Source organism: Labeo rohita, chromosome 5 (genome assembly GCF_022985175.1).
Source record: "Labeo rohita strain BAU-BD-2019 chromosome 5, IGBB_LRoh.1.0, whole genome shotgun sequence".
NCBI lineage: Eukaryota > Metazoa > Chordata > Actinopteri > Cypriniformes > Cyprinidae > Labeo > Labeo rohita.
In genome coordinates this window covers 3461918-3481189 of record NC_066873.1, presented here as the reverse complement: position 1 = coordinate 3481189, position 19272 = coordinate 3461918, and the positions used below count along the sequence as shown (strand labels likewise).

The following is a 19272-nucleotide window of genomic DNA, read 5'->3' as shown; positions in this document are numbered from 1 at the left end:
GTTATTCGTATATGAATGATGTAAATATTATTTTTCTGTGATATGTCAGGGATGAGTATGAGAGCGATAAAACGCCTTTTCTCGAGCTCTGTTGTTTACCGTGCGAGCAGCCACATGAGTAAAAGCACTGAATTAAAGAGAGTCTCCATCGAAGGGAACATTGGTATGTTTTGCTTATATTTTTTTTATTTACATACTGATCATTTTTATACTGGTTATATGAGGCACGTAATGCGTTTAAAAAATAGTCATGTGTAATTTGTCATATATTCAGTATCAGACTGGTTCTCAGTGTTTAAAGTTAATTTAACAAGTGTGTTTCCTGAACATCCGAAGCGGTCGGGAAATCAACATTTGCCAAGCTGCTCCAGAATGCGGGACAGGACTGGGAGGTGATAGCAGAGCCCATCAGCAAATGGCAGAATGTGGACCAAACGACTCAGGTCAGTGTAACTAAACTAGTCATAGATGACGAATCAACAGTGCAGACGTTCCGCACATGGCTTGAGGTGATACTTCACCCTTTAAAGGGGTCATGACCTCGATTTTGTAAAAATTATTTTAATATGTTTCTTGAGGTTCACTTATAATGTTAATAAAGTTTTTTGCACACACACACAAATAAAACATAAGCACGTGGAAAAATGACCTAAAAACGACCTGTTTTGAGGGGCGTGTCCTTTAAGGCTTGTTAGTAATCAGCCAGTGTTATGATTGGCTGACGTCATTGCAGAGGAAACTGTGTCAATTAGGGATGGGCGATACCTCCTATTTTATTTTTGATCCGATACCGATATTTTCGAGCCAAGTATCGTCGATATTAATACCGATACCTCTAAACTAAACTGATCTTTTAAATTATTAAAAGAATAAAATCAGTAATTATACTTACTTAACATTATATTTGAAAGTCATGTGTTTTAAACATTTCATAAGCGTTTTTTTTTTTTTGTTTTACTGGGCAGTAACCTCAAAGGTGCACCTTTCTTTACCCCTAAAAGCCAGGGAGCATACTAGTACCATACAAGTACACACACATTAAGGGTAGATAAGGTACAAAGGTGTACCTTGGAGGGTACTTGATGAAAAACAACCATGGTGTTACATAAGTACTAAAATGTATAATAATAATAATAATAATTAGTAGTAGTAGTAGTAGTAGTATTAGTATTATTAATTATTATTACCATGGTTTTTGCTACAAATATTATGCTTGAAATAATGTTCCTGTAGTGTTAATCATGGTAAAAGGAAGCAAGCCAAAAGAGAGAGTGTTAACCATGATACGTTTTTTGTTACTGCAGTTTTACTACAAATACTGTGGTTACTGTAGTAAAACTGTGTTTTTGTGTGTGTGTGTGTACTTGTTTTTGCTACATTGTGGGGACCAAATGTCCCCACAAGGATAGTAAAACCTGAAATTTTTGACATTGTGGGGACTGGCTTGAGGTCCCCATGGGTACAAAAGCTTATAAATCATACAGAATGAGATTTTTTGAGAAAATAAAAATGCAGAAAGTTTTCTGTAAGGGTTAGGTTTAGGGGTAGGGTTAGGGTAAGGGGATAGAAAATACAGTGTGGACAGTATACAAACCATTGCGCCTATGGAGAGTCCCCACAAAGATAATAAACCAGACTGTGTGTGTGTGTGTGTGTGTGTGTGTGTAAAAAGCTGCAGTAAAAACAGCAAGATTGGGAAAATGAACGATTAAAATAACTATTTTCTATTTTAATATATTTTGAAAAATATAATTTAAAAAGCATCTGTGACCAAAGCTGAAGTTTTTTAACATCATTACTCCAGTCTTGAGTGTCACATGATCCTTCAGAAATCATTCTAATATACTTTGCTACTCAAGAAATAATAATAATAAAAAAATAATAATAATGCTTTATTATTTCAATGCCAGGAGAACAAGAGGAAGAAACATCATTTCTGATTATTATCAATGTTGAATGAAGCATCGGCAGCGAACACTATCTGTGATTGATTGGTTCTGTCTTACAGCATTTGCTTGTGTTCCAGTGAGCAGGAGAAATAGTTCTGTCCTACACAATAATTCTTTAATAGTCTGTTGTTCCTCTTGTAGGGTTATTTTATGCACCAAACTTCTTGTTAAATAAATACAATTAATGGTTAAAAATGCACTTTAGAATTGATATTTTTATGTGAGGATCGATCCTTTCGATACAACGTCAGTATCGAAAGTATCGATATTTCAGGATCGATCCGCCCATCCCTAGTGTCAATGCCCCGCCCCCTCGCTATTGCATGTGAGTGTTTTGACAACTTGATGAAAATAAAACGGTCATTTCCAGCATTATGAAATCATTTGCTATTTACAGTTTGTGATGCAGCTGCAGTCAGATAGTACCGCTTCATATTTCAACAAATGTGAACTCCCCATGATGCTGTGCGTCAGTTACAAAACAAAACGCTCTGATCAATCCTCCAGGATGCCATTAAAAATAAGCTACCCACTTGTTCCTTACACTGGTATTCTTCTGCACAAAGATGCAAACGGCTGTTTAAACCAAAAATGTCAAAGTGGACTGTATACAAAGTGACTGTAGTTTCTATTTGCCAGTGGGCGGGGCCTATGGTGAGAAGATGACTATTCGTCGATGTCTCACTCTGGAGGCGGTGCAAACGACTGCGCCCGGGTGACGTCATCTCACTCCTCAGATCCAAAACGAGCCATTTTTGGTGCTTGATTAAATAAATGCTTTGTTTATAATGGAGAGAGGACGTTTTAAGCTATGAAACGTGCATGTTTTAATGTTACAAAGACCTCTTATATGGCGAAATATCAAGGAAAATTTGATTTCTCATGTCAAGACCCCTTAAAATGAAGATTAGAGTGGCCATGTGTGTCAAGTTCCAAGAATGTACATAAGATAATGATGATGTCTTGAAACATTTATTTTAGTTTATTTAGATGAAAAATGTAAACAAATGATGAGAACTTCACTTTTTCAAATGTTTTTGTAATTATTTGTACTTCTGTTTGCCACAGGTGTAGTTCATCGTTTCAGTAATGTACAAAAAGTGTCCATATATTTCTTTTCTGAATTGTAAACAGTATATCTATTGTTTTGTTATGTAGAACCTACAATTTGTAAAGTATGGTGATTCAAGTGTGCTTTCTTCACTGACTTGAGCATCCAAATACCATTTGGCAGTACAGTTTGAGTGACACAGTATGTCATGTACAGTTGTGTGTTTGTTCTTTTCTGTATTGCAGACAGTGAATTGTTCTCAGCAGTCATCCAGTAACCTATTGCAGATGATGTATCATGATCCGAAGCGCTGGTCTTACACTTTCCAGACGTTCTCCTGCATGAGTCGCATGCGCACACATCTGCAGCCGCCTCCTGCCAGATTACTGCAGTCCACAGGCACACCTGTGCAGGTGTACGAGCGCTCCGTCTACAGTGACAGGTGAAGGTCAAATAAATTGTCTCACTGATAGCGTAATACTGATCATTACATTTTATTGATAATTTGAAGACACAGTAGTTCTTGTCATGATGTACACTACCTGTCAAAAGTTTTTGAACGGTAAGATTTTTTTTTGTTTTGTTTTTTAAAGAAGTCTCTTCTGCTCACCAAGCCTGCATTTTTTTGATCCAGAGTACAGGAAAAACAGTAAAATTCTGAAATATTTTTACTATTTGAAATAAGTGTTTTCTATTTGAATATATTTTAAAATGTAATTTATTCCTGTGATCATTACTCCAGTCTTCAGTGTCACATGATCCTTCAGAAATCATTTTGATATGCTGATTTGCTGTTCAAGAATTTTTTTAAATTAATATTATTGTCAATATTTAAAACAGTTAAGTACGTTTTTCATGATTCTTCGATAAATAGAACGATCCAAAGATCAGCATTGATCTGAAATAAAAAAAACGTTTGTAAAATTATACACTACTCCATTCAAAAGCTCGGAGTCAGTATAATTAATTAATTAATTATTTGGGGGTGGGGGAGAAATTATAGAAATTAATACTTTTATTTAGCAAGGATGCTTTAAATTGATTAAAAGTGATAATAAAGACATTTATAATGTTACAAAAGATTTCTATTTCAGATAAATGCTGTTCTTCTGAACTTTCTATTCATCAAAGAAACTTACATATACTCAGCTGTTTTCAACATTTTGAGCAGCAAATCAGAATATTAGAATGATTTCTGAAGGATCATGTGACTGGAGTAATGATGCTAAAAGTTTTGAAATCACAGGAATAAATTACATTTTACATGATAATTTACATTACATTTTAAATAGTAAAAATATTTTACAATTTTACTGTTTTTGCTGTACTTTGAATCAAACAAATGCAGGCTTGGTGAGCAGAAGAGATTTCTGTAAAAAACATTAAAAATCTTACTGTTCAAAAATGTTTTACTGGTAGTGTATTTCATCAGAATTAATATTGTTTCTGTAATTAAATGCTAAGTAGGGCCTTTTAAAAAAGTTTACACTTGTGAAAAAGAAGTGAACTTTAGTATACAGTGGGTACAGAAAGTATTCAGACCCCCTTAAATTTTTCACTCTTTGTTATATTGCAGCCATTTGCTAAAATCAATTAAGTTCATTTTTTTTTCCTCATTAATGTACACACAGCACCCCATATTGACAGAAAAACACAGAATTGTTGACATTTTTGAAGATTTATTAAAAAAGAAAAACTGAAATCACATGGTCCTAAGTATTCAGACCCTTTGCTCAGTATTTAGTAGAAGCACCCTTTTGATCTAATACAGCCATGAGTCTTTTTGGGAAAGATGCAACAAGTTTTTCACACCTGGATTTGGGGATCCTCTGCCATTCCTCCTTGCAGATCCTCTCCAGTTCTGTCAGGCTGGATGGTAAACGTTGGTGGACAGCCATTTTTAGGTGTCTCCAGAGATGCTCAATTGGGTTTAAGTCAGGGCTCTGGCTGGGCCATTCAAGGACAGTCACAGAGTTGTTGTGAAGCCACTCCTTCGTTATTTTAGCTGTGTGCTTAGGGTCCTTCAGCCCAGTCTGAGGTCCTGAGCATTCTGGAGAAGGTTTTCATCCAGGATATCCCTGTACTTGGCCGCGTTCATCTTTCCCTCGATTGCAACCAGTCGTCCTGTCCCTGCAGCTGAAAAACACCCCCACAGCATGATGCTTCACTGTTGGGACTGTATTGGACAGGTGATGAGCAGTGCCTGGTTTTCTCCACACATACCGCTTAGAATTAAGGCCAAAAAGTTCTATCTTGGTCTCATCAGACCAGAGAATCTTATTTCTCACCATCTTGGAGTCCTTCAGGTGGGCTTTCATGTGTCTTGCACTGAGGAGAGGCTTCCGTCGGGACACTCTGCCATAAAGCCCCGACTGGTGGAGGGCTGCAGTGATGGTTGACTTTCTACAACTTTCTCCCATCTCCCGACTGCATCTCTGGAGCTCAGCCACAGTGATCTTTGGGTTCTTCTTTACCTCTCTCACCAAGGCTCCTCTCCCCCGATAGCTCAGTTTGGCCGGACAGCCAGCTCTAAGAAGGGTTCTGGTCGTCCCAAACATCTTCCATTTTAAGGATTATGGAGGCCACTGTGCTCTTAGGAACCTTAAGTGCAGCAGAATTTTTTTTGTAACCTTGGCCAGATCTGTGCCTTGCCACAATTCTGTCTCTGAGCTCTTCAGGCAGTTCCTTTGACCTCATGATTCTCATTTGCTCTGACATGCACTGTGAGCTGTAAGGTCTTATATAGACAGGTGTGTGGCTTTCCTAATCAAGTCCAATCAGTATAATCAAACACAGCTGGACTCAAATGAAGGTGTAGAACCATCTCAAGGATGATCAGAAGAAATGGACAGCATCTGAGTTCAGTATATGAGTGTCACAGCAAAGGGTCTGAATACTTAGGACCATGTGACATTTCAGTTTTTCTTTTTTAATAAATCTGCAAAAATGTCAACAATTCTGTGTTTTTCTGTCAATATGGGGTGCTGTGTGTACATTAATGAGGAAAAAAAATGAACTTAAATGATTTTAGCAAATGGCTGCAATATAACAAAGAGCGAAAAATTTAAGGGGGTCTGAATACTTTCCGTACCCACTGTACCTTTAAAAAGAGAACTTATTACAGACATAATGTACTTTAAAAGATTATACCTACACACAAACTAAATGTAATATTTTCGGACACTTAATTGCATGTTAATAATTGCAATTAAAAGCAATTTTTAGAAGTACTATAGTTTAAGCTTAATTATAGCTGACACTTCAGTGTTTCTTTAATCACTTAAGTATGACTTAAGTGCATCTTTATATGTAATAACATCATTTGGTTAAAATGTAAATATTTTCTGTGACCCTGCTGAGAATAAAGTGATATGGAAAATGGATGGATGGATTAAATATGGTTAAAGTGTACTGCTGAATGTGCTGACAAGCTTTTATAGCAAACTAAAATATACTTTAGTGTAATTTCTCTTGAAAATGTCATCATTTAAATATATTAGCAGTTACACATTTGCATTGAAGTTGCAATTTAATACATTTAAAATATATTAACTTATACTATATGTGTGTATATGTGTATATGTGTATATATATATATATACACATAATATAATGTAATATATACATAATGAATGCTGAATTATATTAAAATTATAATGACATGTGCCTTAGTATGTTAGTCAACACATCAAAGTAGGTCAATATAAATGATTATTTAAAATATTTGAAATGTACTTTAAGGTAAATCCTTTAATTCAACATTTTTATGAAGTGCACTTTTTAAAAGTGTGCTTACGTTTATTAAGATGTCATTAAAATGTATTTAAATTACACTTATTGTATATTTGTATTTATACATATTTATACATTTATGTGCACATTAAACAGTTAAGCACACTTGTTTACTTCAGTCCATGGCCACATTTTCATTTTGAGTTTGCCTGTCCTCCTCTCTCAGGTACATCTTTGCGTTAAACATGTTTGAGCTCGGCTGTATAAACTCAACAGAGTGGGCCGTGTATCAGGATTGGCACTCCTTTCTTATTGAGCAGTTTGGTCATCGGATTCAGCTGGAGGGCATCATATATCTCCAAGCATCTCCACAGGTCTGCGTCGCTTTCGCTTTCATTCATGCACGCTGATGGTCAGATATGCACACACACAAAATGCTGACAGGCCTTGAATTTTGATGTCATGTTCTCCAGACCTGCATGGAGCGGTTAGGCAGACGAGGCCGAGTGGAGGAACAGGGAATTGAGCTCGACTACCTTGAGAAACTCCACACAAAACATGAAGACTGGCTCGTCAACAAGAGTACAAAGTGAGTCTTCTAACTTGTTAGTTGTGTTGTCAGCAATAGATGTTCTGCAGTGAATGGGTGCCGTCAGAATGAGATTTCAAACAGCTGATAAAAACATCACAATAATCCACATCAATCCAGTCCATCAGTTAACATCTTGAGAAGCCAAAAGCTGCATGTTTGTAATAAACAAATCCATCAAGATGTCTTTAAAAATGTCCATAATCCATAATAATGCTTCTTCCAGTGAAAAAGTAAATTTTCTTTTAAATATATACATATGTTCAAATCAGTGTTTTAATAAACTACAACAATATTTAGTGTTTATACTTATATATAACTGGATGAATAATACAAAGTATAGCTTTACATACAACTAGATCGTATTTTGTATATAAATCATTAATGACAGCATCATGTGCTTGATTTGTTCTCTACTCTTCCTCTACATAGGGTTCATTTTGAGCACCTGGCAAAGGTGCCTGTGTTGATTCTGGATGCTGAAGTTGAGTTTGAGAAGGACACCAAGATTCAGAACAATCTCTTAACAAAGGTATGCCTTCCTCAGAACATCCCTGACAGATTTGAACAGATTTTTCTGTGCATGACATAAATTGCATGTTTGTATTCCTCATTTATAAGTCACTTTGCATAAAAGTGTCTGCTAAACAAATACACGTGCAAGTATTATTTTTATTTTTTATGTGACCCTGGACCACAAAACCACTCATGAGGGTAAGGGTTTTTTTTAAAATTGGGACTTATACTAAAAAAGCTGAATAAATAAGCTTTCCATTGATGCATGGTTTGTTAGCATATTACAGCATTTGGCCGAGATACCACTCTTTAAATATCTGAAATCTGAGGGTGTAAAAAAATCGAAATATTGAGAAAATCACTTTTTAAATTTGTCCAGATGAAGTTCTTAGCAATGCACATTACTAATCAAAAATTAGGTTTTAATATATTTACGTTAGGAAATTTACAAAATATCTTCATGGAACATGATCTTTACCTAATATTCTAATGAGTTTTGGAATAAAAAAAATTGCTACAGATAAACCCGTGCTACTTGTGACTGGTTTTGTGGTGCAGGGTCATATTTGTATTCCTCATTTATACACTGATCAAAATTATAAACGCAACACTTTTGTTTTTGCCCCATTTTTCATGAGCTGAACTCAAAGATCTAATAATTTTTCTATGTACACAAAAGGCCTATTTCTCTCAAATGTTGTTCACAAATCTGTCTAAATCTGTGTTAGTGAGCACTTCTCCTTTGCTGAGATAATCCATCCACCTCACAGGTGTGGCATATCAAGATGCTGATTAGACAGCATGATTATTGCACAGGTGTGCCACTCTGAAATGTGCAGTTTTTACTATATTGGGAGGGTCTGAAAACCAGTCAGTATCTGGTGTGACCACCATTTGCCTCATGCAGTGCAACACATCTCCTTCGCATAGAATTGATCAGGTTGTTGATTGTGGCCTGTGGAATGTTGGTCCACTCCTCTTCAACGGCTGTGCGAAGTTGCTGGCAAGAACTGGAACACGCTGTCGCATACGCCGATCCAGAGCATCCCACACGTTCAGTGGGTGACATGTCTGGTGAGTATGCTGGCCATGCAAGAACTGGGATGTTTTCAGCTTCCAGGAATTGTGTACAGATCCTTGCAACATGGGTCTGTGCATTATCATGCTGCAACATGAGGTGATGGTCGTGGATGAATGGCACAACAATGGGCCTCAGGATCTTGTCACAATATCTCTGTGTATTCAAAATGCCATCAATAAAATGCACCTGTGTTCGTTGTCCATAACATGCACCTACCCATACCATAACCCCACCGCCACCATGGGCCACTCGATCCACAACGTTGACATCAGCAAACCGCTCACCCACAAGACACCATACACCTGTGCAATAATCATGCTGTCTAATCAGCATCTTGGTATGCCACACCTGTGAGGTGGATGGATTATCTCGGCAAAGGAGAAGTGCTCACTAACACAGATTTAGACAGATTCGTGAACAATATTTGAGAGAAATAGGCCTTTTGTGTACATAGAAAAAGTCTTAGATCTTTGAGTTAAGCTCATTAAAAATGGGGGCAAAAACAAAAGTGTTGCATTTATAATTTTAGTGTAAGTCGGTTTAAAATGCTAAATGAACACATGTACAAGTAGTCTTTATATTATATAAGAAGAGTTTATTTGCAAAAACAGGTGACTCCATTTTTAACAATTTTCAAAAATCATGTTTTTTTATTGTATATTCCAATTTATCTCAATCAAATAGCAGTTGGGTTATTTTGATTAAACAAAAAAATTATTTTGCTTTTTTTTTTTTTTGCGAACTTCACACACATCACATATGCAACATATCAACTATTTTTTTCTCCAATCTAGGTTAGAAAATTTTTCAATGTGTTATAAATGGCATCTTGGGACCAAAGCGCATGGATTATTTTGTATGGACTGTAAACATCCACAAAGGATCTGACGAGTGTTGGACCAAAGCGCAGATCTAAATGTTCTTCGCTGCAGAAGAGTGTCATCTCTAGTCTAGTTTTTTAAAGTTCACAGCAGAGCTGCAGTTGGTCTGTGGCTGGCAGTAGTGCACAGAAATCCCACCGTGACCAATAAATGGTTACTTTAACAGGAAGCCATTTTTTGTTAGTCACTGCAGTGTTAGTTTTTCACACAGACTGGTAATGAAAACTGTACTGTGCCGTATATATGGTATAAATCTAATGTTTAGTACTGTTTTTAATGACTTCAATAAATCTATATACCTCATATTTGCAGTGAAATCCACTTGATTGAAACGTAAGACACGAGACATGAATGTGCTGCACTGCCTTAAAATTAAACACACTGTAGTGCACTGGCTTTAATTGGTTTCTTTAAAAAAAAAAACGGTCTTTTATTTGAAGTGTTGGCTATAATATCAAAACAGAACAATTCCAAATTACACAGTAAAAAAAGTATGCTATTTAACAAAATACTAACTGGGGACTTTGCAAGTGCAACACACACACATTTATCGATGTGTGACGGGGTTCAATTTGCAGTTTTAACTTTTTCTTCTTTGTTTTAGCCATCTGAGGCAGTGGCATTTTAAAGGCAGTCCTGTAAATATAAAAACATAAGGCCAGTTAAAGGTTACTGAAAAATGTAGAAAAAACATGTTATTGATCAAGACATATTTTAAAACAAATATTAAAAAGACTCACTCGCATGTTGTGCAGATCGGACTGAAGTTACAGAATACTGGGGAATGAAAGAGAGGAAAAGATGCAACACAAGGTTAAAACATATGTTATAACATAATTGCTAAGCTATATAGAACATTGATATTTAAGGCCACTAAAAAGGCAAACGAGAAGTGAACTAAATATAATGTGATTACACATTTCAAGGAAGTTCTTGTTTCTTGTGTCTGCAGCATGTATGTGAGACGTTCATCAGCTCACAGTATTCAGACTATAAACGTTAATGTGTTCTCTCAAATTAAATATTTCTATTTCAAATAAATGTTGTTTTTGAACGGTCTATTCTTCAAATAATCCTTTAAAAACAATCAGTTTCCATAGAAATAAGAAGCAGCACATTTTCAAAATTATAAAATATAAATGTCAATTATAAAATAAAATATCAGAGCAGCAAATCAGCATATTAGAATGATTTCTGAAGGATCACGTGACACCGAAGACTGGAGTAATGATGCTGAAAATTCAGCTTTGATCACAGAAATAAATTACAGCTTACAATATATTACAACAGAAAGATGTTGTTTTGAAATGAAATAATATTTCACAATATGACTGTTTTTACTGTACATTTGTTCAAATAATTTCAGCATCAGAGTGTGCAAAAGAGTGTTCTTAAAAAAAACATTAAGAAATTTTGCAGTTGTGTACAAATTTGACACAGGCAGCAGACACAAGAGTCTTAAACAAGCTGAGTTGCAGAAAAAGTTCAATGGAAACGTACTTGACAGGCACACTGAACAAACGTAGCCAATTTCGATCAGGTTTCGGTGGCAGAAGCAGGCGGCCCTGTAGTCTACATGTACCGGAGGAGGCAATAACAGCTGGGATCGCTGCTCGGCATCTGGTAAAAACACCCACTGACACACAACCAGCAGTTACAGTCTCAGATATGAAACAGCATGTCAAATATGAAACAGTATAAAATAACCTGTTAAGATACAATAAAAAGGTGAGTTTCGATTGGGATTGTAACAAGTTCAAAACTCAACAAATATCTCACCAGCAAATACTGTGTGAGAGCGATCTTCTGGGGAATTCTGAGATACAAGCCTCCTGTAATATCACAGGCCTGTTAAGAGAAAAACACAAACACAAGTGTGAATTGTTTTACGCTCAATCAAATCTAATAATTACACAATGAAAATTCAAATATGCATACTGCAAATAAAAACACTTCATTTTTGACAGGAATGATGCTGTGAGGAATAGAAGTGAACCGCGTCCAGTGGACTGTACTGTTGTTTAATACCATACTGATTGTTCAGCTGATGAAATGTCTTGCAATACAAAACCATGCAATACAGAAAACTCATTGAAAATGATGTAATTAGGACTTTTATGCAGTGCATGCCATTGTAAACATGTCCCTCGCAGTCTCGTTTTCATATGTCCTCTAACCTGACTAAGGTCAGTTATCAAATAAAATTTGTTTAGCCGCACTTTGTGGGATTTGCATATTTTTCCATTTTTGCTGGCTGCCACAATCAGCACAATGAGAAAGAACTAATTAATGCACATGCAAACATAGCTTCTTTGGAAAAACTTTTAAGGATTTTGTTTAAGGTAGAAACACGTACCACTATAAACAATGATACTTCAGGCAAAACTACTATTTTGCCTCCATAACAGGTTTTATTTCAGACGAGTAGAAAGAAAACATCCAGAATACAAATTTAAGTGTGATATTTCATTACACTTTGTCTGTATTTATCTGTAGATTTCAATTATAACTTACATTTTCAAAGGCTTTGTGTTTTTTTTCTCCTCTCCGTCAGCACTTACATCCTCCAAATTTTAGAGATTTATTCTTATAAATTCCGAAGGGTTTTACAGAAAAACTTTTTTTTTGGCTGTAGACAGTATTTTTTGTTTTATGGCGTTATAAAAAAGGAGAAATCCAAAATCTCCTCTGTAAAAAACTTCAACTCCAGTAGCTTGCTTTATCCACATGTAATGAAATATTGCTTAATTTGCATTTCAGAAAACTATTACAAGCCGTAATCAACTGGTGAAAGTGTGGTGATATTTATAAGTTAACTTTTTTACCCAATTCATCTGCAGTGTCTTGTCTTCAACAAAATCACTTCTGCTATATCTCCTTGAAATTGTCAGATGAAATTTCTGACCATTTATTGATTCATTTTTTCCTGTTGTCTGAACAGTCATTTGCACCATTATTTAGATCACTTTGCTACACAATATATATTTGAGGAATCGACATCTGTAGCTTTTCCAAATGGACATATTAGCAATGCTCTTTACTGTGTATTTGCAAAATACAATCACTAAACACAAATAAGCAGCCATATCCACTGTGATCACACAAAATACCTGCTGCAGTAGTCCTGAATCAGCATCCAACACACAGGCATCAATCAGGATATTCTGTGAGAACAGGGAGAACAAAAGTTAAATCATGGAAGCATTATTTAGTATCAGACTACATTACATCTAAGATGCTAAATCTCACCTTTTTTTGTGCAGCAAAGATCACATTCATGAAGTTCATGTACTGTAATGTAGAATCCTCAGCAGCTTTTATTACCTGAAAAACAATGAAAATTATACTGCAGTTACACAACTAAACACTGAATGTTTTACTTTTAAACTCAAAGTAGCTCTTACCAAAATCCTTGATTTCAAATCTTGTCCAGCTGTAAGTAAAAGCAACATAATTAAGACAGCTAGGAAAAGAGGATCACCTTACTTTGCATTGCTTTACAGAAGCATCGCTGCAATCTATGAACCCATGCAATGCTCAAAACATGTGTCCAGGAGAAAATGTGTTTACCTTGCACATCCTTTGAGACTCGATGAATGTCTGAGAGCCAAAAGTTAATGAAAAGTGTAGTCTGTAGTTTGAACATAATATCTTAAAGGAGAAGTCCACTTCCAAAAGAAAAATTCACATATAATGTACTCACCCCCTTGTCATCCAAGATGTTCATGTCTTTCTTTCTTCAGTCGTAAATAAATTATGTTTTTGGAGGAAACATTTCAGCATTTTTCTCCATATAATGGACTGATATGGTGCCCCGATTTTGAACTTCCAAAATGCAGTTTAAATGCGGCTTCAAATGATCCTAAATGTGGTTGCAAATGATCCCAGCCGAGGAAGAAGGGTCTTATCTAGCGAAATGATCAGTTAATTTGATAAAAATAATACAATTTAAATATTTTTTAATCTCAAACGCTCGTTTTGTCTTGCTCTGCCTGAACTCCGTGTAAACACCAATCGTATTTTCTCCCTCAACTTCAAAAATCATTTCAAAATCATCCTACATCGCTGCAGAAGTACCGACACAGTCTTTGCAAAGTGAACATGCAAAGAAGATCAAACACCCTTAACAAAAAAGGTAAAACAGCAATATAGGATGATTTCGAAGTTGAGGGAGAACATGAGATGGGGGTTTTTAGACATACACTGTCATGAACCGGAAAAAAACAGTCCAGACAGAGTAAGACAAGACGAGCGTTTGACATTACAAAGTATATAAATTGTATTATTTTAATGAAAATAACCGATTGTTTTGCTAGGTAAGACCCTTCTTCCTCAGCTGGGATCATTCACAACCGCATTTGTGATCGTTTGAAGTCGCATTTAAACTGCATTTTGGAAGTTCAAACTCGGGGCTACATATCAGTCCATTATATGGAGAAAAATGCTGAAATGTTTTCCTCCAAAAACATAATTTATTTACGACTGAAGAAAGAAAGACATGAACATATTGGATGACAAGTGGGTGAGTATATGTGAATCTTTGTTTTGGAAGTGGACCTCTCCTTTAAATCACAAAACTCTTTTTAGGTCTAAACTGAAAAAAAAAGAAAATCTGAGCTGCTGATCTGCACATTCCAGAGATTAAGGATACAGCACAGAGCTTTGGCAAGAGATACAGCCAACAGGCTGTCTGTTTGATTGCCACTGACCTCTGCTGTTAATGAAGAAAACAAAAACATTAATATCATCCATAAAAACATTGAAAAAAGTAAGAATGGCATTCGATATTAGGCTAAATGCATCCAAATAGCGAGCACAAGTAGCCAGCGTTTGTTTCTTACAAACACAGCTTTTTACTTCAAAAGACGTTAATTGATGGACTAGAGTGGTGTGGATTATTGTGATGTTTTTATCAGCTGTTTGGACTCTCATTCTGACAGCACCCATTCACTGCAGATGATCCATTGGCGAGCAAGTGATGAAATTATACATTCCAAATCTGATAAAGAAACAAACTCATCTACATCTTGGATGGCCTGAGAGTGAGAATATTTTCAGCAAATTCTCATTTTTGGGTGAACTACTCCTTTTGTCGGTATAACAAAAATTAAATCATTAAATGACTTACTTTTGTCCATGAGATTCCTGATCTCTTCCGCAAAGAGATCATTGGTAACTGACAGAAGCTCATATTTGCCATCACTACTTGCAGATATGTCATCCCCTGACTTCCACCGCTTACTGGGATACAGAAAATGGCTTGAAAAGAGACATTGTAGTAGTTTTAGTATATGTTTTCTAAATACATACATACACATACGTGTGCAGATATAGATACTCTCCAAAAAAAAGTTTAGTGGTATGACAAGGTTTACTACGCAAGAGTAGTATTGTTTACCTATTTTGATACAGGTTTGCAATAACAGCTAGTTTGTTGGTTCTTGACATCACTAAATGGGCATTTGCCAGGACCATCAGAGAGTCCAAGCATGATGAAAGAGTGAACTGAAAGAAAAGAACTGATTTTTTAAATTCTTTTTAATAGACACTGACGGTAAACATTATGAATTAGGGTCAAAATGACATTATATTGAAATAAATGTACCTGTGGTTCACGTTGAGCTTGCTGGCCCCACCAAATAGGGTTGACATCTAACACTATGACCAGAATATTAATTTCGTCGTCTGCAAACAATAGTGAACGTTATTTTCACATATATAACACGTGACATCATGTTTTACATGTCTGCATTAAGAGCATCACAATTCATGAGCTCCATTCAAATTCTCTTCCACACAAGTCAGTGCACAATTGTTTACATTTTTAAATACATGGTGTATATAATTTACAAACCCGAGGCCATTGCAGCGAAATCTCTAAATCGCTCTGTAAAGGTATTTCTTTGGTATTTTCTCCAATATGTTCAAAGTTGTGTTGTTTCGACTCATAATGAGCTCTTCTTCTGTGGATTCATTGAAGGGTTTGCGAACCAACTAAATTGGTGCACAGCGCCACCTCCTGTGCTGGAGCGGGAAATACGTGTTTGCCGCTGAAAGAACCACCCTTATTTTTCATGGTTTATTAACCCTTTCACGCGTACGATCACACCAGTGTGATCATTCTTGGCTGGTCCCTGGAGCGTACGATCACACCGGTGTGATTCGAACGTTCAGCGCGTCACGTGATCAACTGCTGAATTCTAGTGATGGGAAGTTCGGATCATTTTACCGACTCGGTCCTTTGAGTCTCGTTCAGCAAAATGAACGAATCTTTTTTCGAATCATTTCGTTCATTTCGTTCATTTTAGCAAAATATAATTAAAATGTTACGTTTTACCTCCCTAACACATCTACTGCTTACACAAACGTTGATCACACTACAAACAAAACAAAACTATAATGCTATAAGAAACAGAAAAGATTCATTCATTGTTTACCTGGGTCTTTAGTCTATGATTCGCTCACCTCGCCTCTTATCTGACAAGTTTTCGGGTTTGAGTTGTTCGTTCATCACGTGACAGCCCAATTAGCTAACCAACGCAGTCTGAGCCGGAAAGAGAATTGATTAGTTCATCTCTCGAGTCCTCGGGTTTGAGTCGTTCGTTCATCACGTGACAGCCCTGTAATGTTAACCTATACAGCCTGAGCCGGAAAGAGAATTGATTAGTTCATCTTATGAGTCTTCGGGTTTGAGTCGTTCGTTCATCACGTGACAGCCCTGTAATGTTAACCTATACAGCCTGAGCCGGAAAGAGAATTGATTAGTTCATCTTATGAGTCTTCGGGTTTGAGTCGTTCGTTCATCACGTGACAGCCCTGTAATGTTAACCTATGCAGCCTGAGCCGGAAGGAGAATTGATTAGTTCATCTTATGAGTCTTCGGGTTTGAGTCGTTCGTTCATCACGTGACAGCCCTGTAATGTTAACCTATGCAGCCTGAGCCGGAAAGAGAATTGATTAGTTCATCTTATGAGTCTTCGGGTTTGAGTCGTTCGTTCATCACGTGACAGCCCTGTAATGTTAACCTATGCAGCCTGAGCCGGAAGGAGAATTGATTAGTTCATCTTTTGAGTCTTCGGGTTTGAATCGTTCGTTCATCACGTGACAGCCCCATAGAGTGAACGAACGACTCTAAAACAGGTGAACTAATTCCAGTACAGAACCTAATAGGATGTTGCGCATGCGCGACTGAACGAATCACTCCCCGAGGCGACTCGTTCGTCCCGAGTCACATTAAAGATTCGTTCAAAATGAACGAATCGTTCAAGAACGACCCATCACTACTGAATTCTATGGAACGCCATTGGGGACAATACCTATTATATGAAACGCGTGAAATCTGGACGCATTAACACGCAAAGTTTGTACGTGTCTTTTTGGTACGTGTAAACGCGAACGTTTTGTACGTCTATACACGAATTTTTTTGTCGTGTTATTTAAAGACACGATCGTTTGTATCGCCTTAACGTAACATTTTTGGCCGTGTATTTTTGTTACGTGTTTCTAGACGAACATTTTCGTCGTGTAAACATGACATTTTTGAACGTGTAATATTTCTAAGTCTTATTTGATGTGCGACATACTAATTTTTCTGTTTTAGTTGAACTGGTGATAATTTAGGGTCAATGATTAAATACACTCAATGACTGCATGAATTAACATTATATTCTTTTGTAACGTTAAAGGAATTTGTCCTGTAGGTAAAGTGAGTGGTCTCGGTGATCCAAGGACCACATTTCCTCTCTGATTAATACATTCGAGGTGTCCACTGCAAATAGCCTACTTGTTGGCAGAACTAAATACACTAGCAGGCCCGGTTCTACGGGGGTGCTTGAGGGTGCTAAGCACCCCCAAACAAAAGCAAAAGCACCCTCAGATAAAATTATTAATAACGTATTAATTTTTAAATTAATGAACACGCAGACTAGACAACAATTAATACATGGAATGGGACATTTTTTTATTCCATATCTTGCTTGCTATCATGTTAAACGTGTACTAGTTTTAACGCTGCAAATTCTGTAAAAAATACTGTAAATGCACAAGCTGAATTGTTAAAAGCGCACCTCGGGTCATGTGACACGAACCAACCAATCAGCTTCATCCTTTATAGAAACAACATTGAAAACTCAGCCAAGACGGTGAAACAGCTGATCATAGCTGTACAGGGATAGACATTTTTAAAATACATTTTGTAGCAGGGCAGTGCTAGAAAGCCATTTATCATTTGCTGAAACTAACTTGTCTTCACGGAGAGCGTAGGCCATGGTTGCCTAGTAACGACAGACGCCATGGGAGCGTAACTTAGCGCTTTGGAAAGAACGCGTTTTTAGGCGCGACATGTGAACTGCTCCTAGATGAGCATGCAGTAATAACCTTCACAGTGTATTCTTGATGTTAGATGGCATTTGTTGAAACTACAATTACGATACTAGTGTAGACGATTTATATTACTCAGTCCTATTTGGTGGTACCGTTTTCATACAGTTCCATGCATATTTTTTGTGAGCACCCTCACAATTTTCAGAAGCACCCTCAGTGATTTGGTTCTGGAACCGGGCCTGTACACTAGGCCAGTCTAACGTTACCCTATATGTGGAAAAAGTCACCTCTAGTCAGCGGTTTCTGTGGCGTAACGTGTAAAGGGAGACCGGGGTTCTATTCCCACTGACAGCGCTTTTTTTATTACTTTACAGTTAATAAACGCATTTGTTTTCAATAAAAATTATTTGACTTAAAATTCATTTTAATTCATAAAAGTTACATTTAGGGTAAGGTTAGGGGTAGTGCTCTTTAATATCTCAATAAGTTGCCATGATTTTAATATTGTTTTATAAATATAATGATTTACTGTCAGTTATGTTGCAGGATGTTTAATGCACAACAATACTGAGGAGCAAATAGTAACGTTATCTCTCACTATTTATAAGTAAATAGCATCTAAATGTCTACTGAATCCACAACTGTTGCTATTTACACTTGGACTTGTACTGGCTGCCCCACAGTTTATGTTGCATGGTCCGCCTGTTGTAGTGATTCTGTAATGTTAATGTGTCGTATGATTGTGTCTGGGTTTAAAGATTTGTGAATTGTCATAGGTTACTGGTGCTTTGTTTTCTGCTTTTGGATTTGCCTGATTGTTATAATATAATTGTTAAATTTGTGATTGTTACAATATATTGTTGTTATTACATTATTTTTATCTGACATATACAGTATACATTCAAGATATTTGTATTATTTGTATTATTTCTAACCTGCATGAGTACAAACCAGATGAGATGACACAGCACTGACATCACAACCAACGTATAAATGCATCATTGACTCTAAAGTTTTACGCTTGCCTATGTACATGCCAACGTAAAATTGTGATCTCATTCACGAACAAATGTTACGTGTGACGTTTGCATAGGTATTTGCTTACCTAACAGCACGTCATCCCTCACGAAAAGAAATGTCGTCTGATGTTT

General features: G+C 36.5%; 2 protein-coding genes across 2 annotated transcripts; one reads left to right on the top strand and one right to left on the bottom strand.

The window, feature by feature from the left end:
* Window positions 1-25: 25 nt before the first annotated feature.
* Window positions 26-9859, top strand: dguok (deoxyguanosine kinase). The gene is made up of 7 exons (XM_051109622.1): window positions 26-163; window positions 337-443; window positions 3246-3442; window positions 6959-7106; window positions 7206-7321; window positions 7754-7853; window positions 9713-9859. Exons 1-7 carry the CDS (start codon window positions 43-45, stop codon window positions 9737-9739), a joined length of 816 nt encoding a protein of 271 aa, XP_050965579.1. The 5' UTR covers window positions 26-42; the 3' UTR covers window positions 9740-9859.
* A 335-nt stretch (window positions 9860-10194) lies between these two features.
* Window positions 10195-15963, bottom strand: gtf2h3 (general transcription factor IIH, polypeptide 3). Its single transcript, XM_051109621.1, has 13 exons — window positions 15654-15963; window positions 15405-15484; window positions 15198-15304; window positions 14928-15058; window positions 14451-14513; window positions 13370-13399; window positions 13204-13232; window positions 13049-13123; window positions 12910-12963; window positions 11579-11647; window positions 11300-11435; window positions 10540-10576; window positions 10195-10435 (listed from the first exon to the last, which is right to left on the bottom strand). Exons 1-13 carry the CDS (start codon window positions 15661-15663, stop codon window positions 10300-10302), a joined length of 957 nt encoding a protein of 318 aa, XP_050965578.1. The 5' UTR covers window positions 15664-15963; the 3' UTR covers window positions 10195-10299.
* Window positions 15964-19272: the final 3309 nt, after the last annotated feature.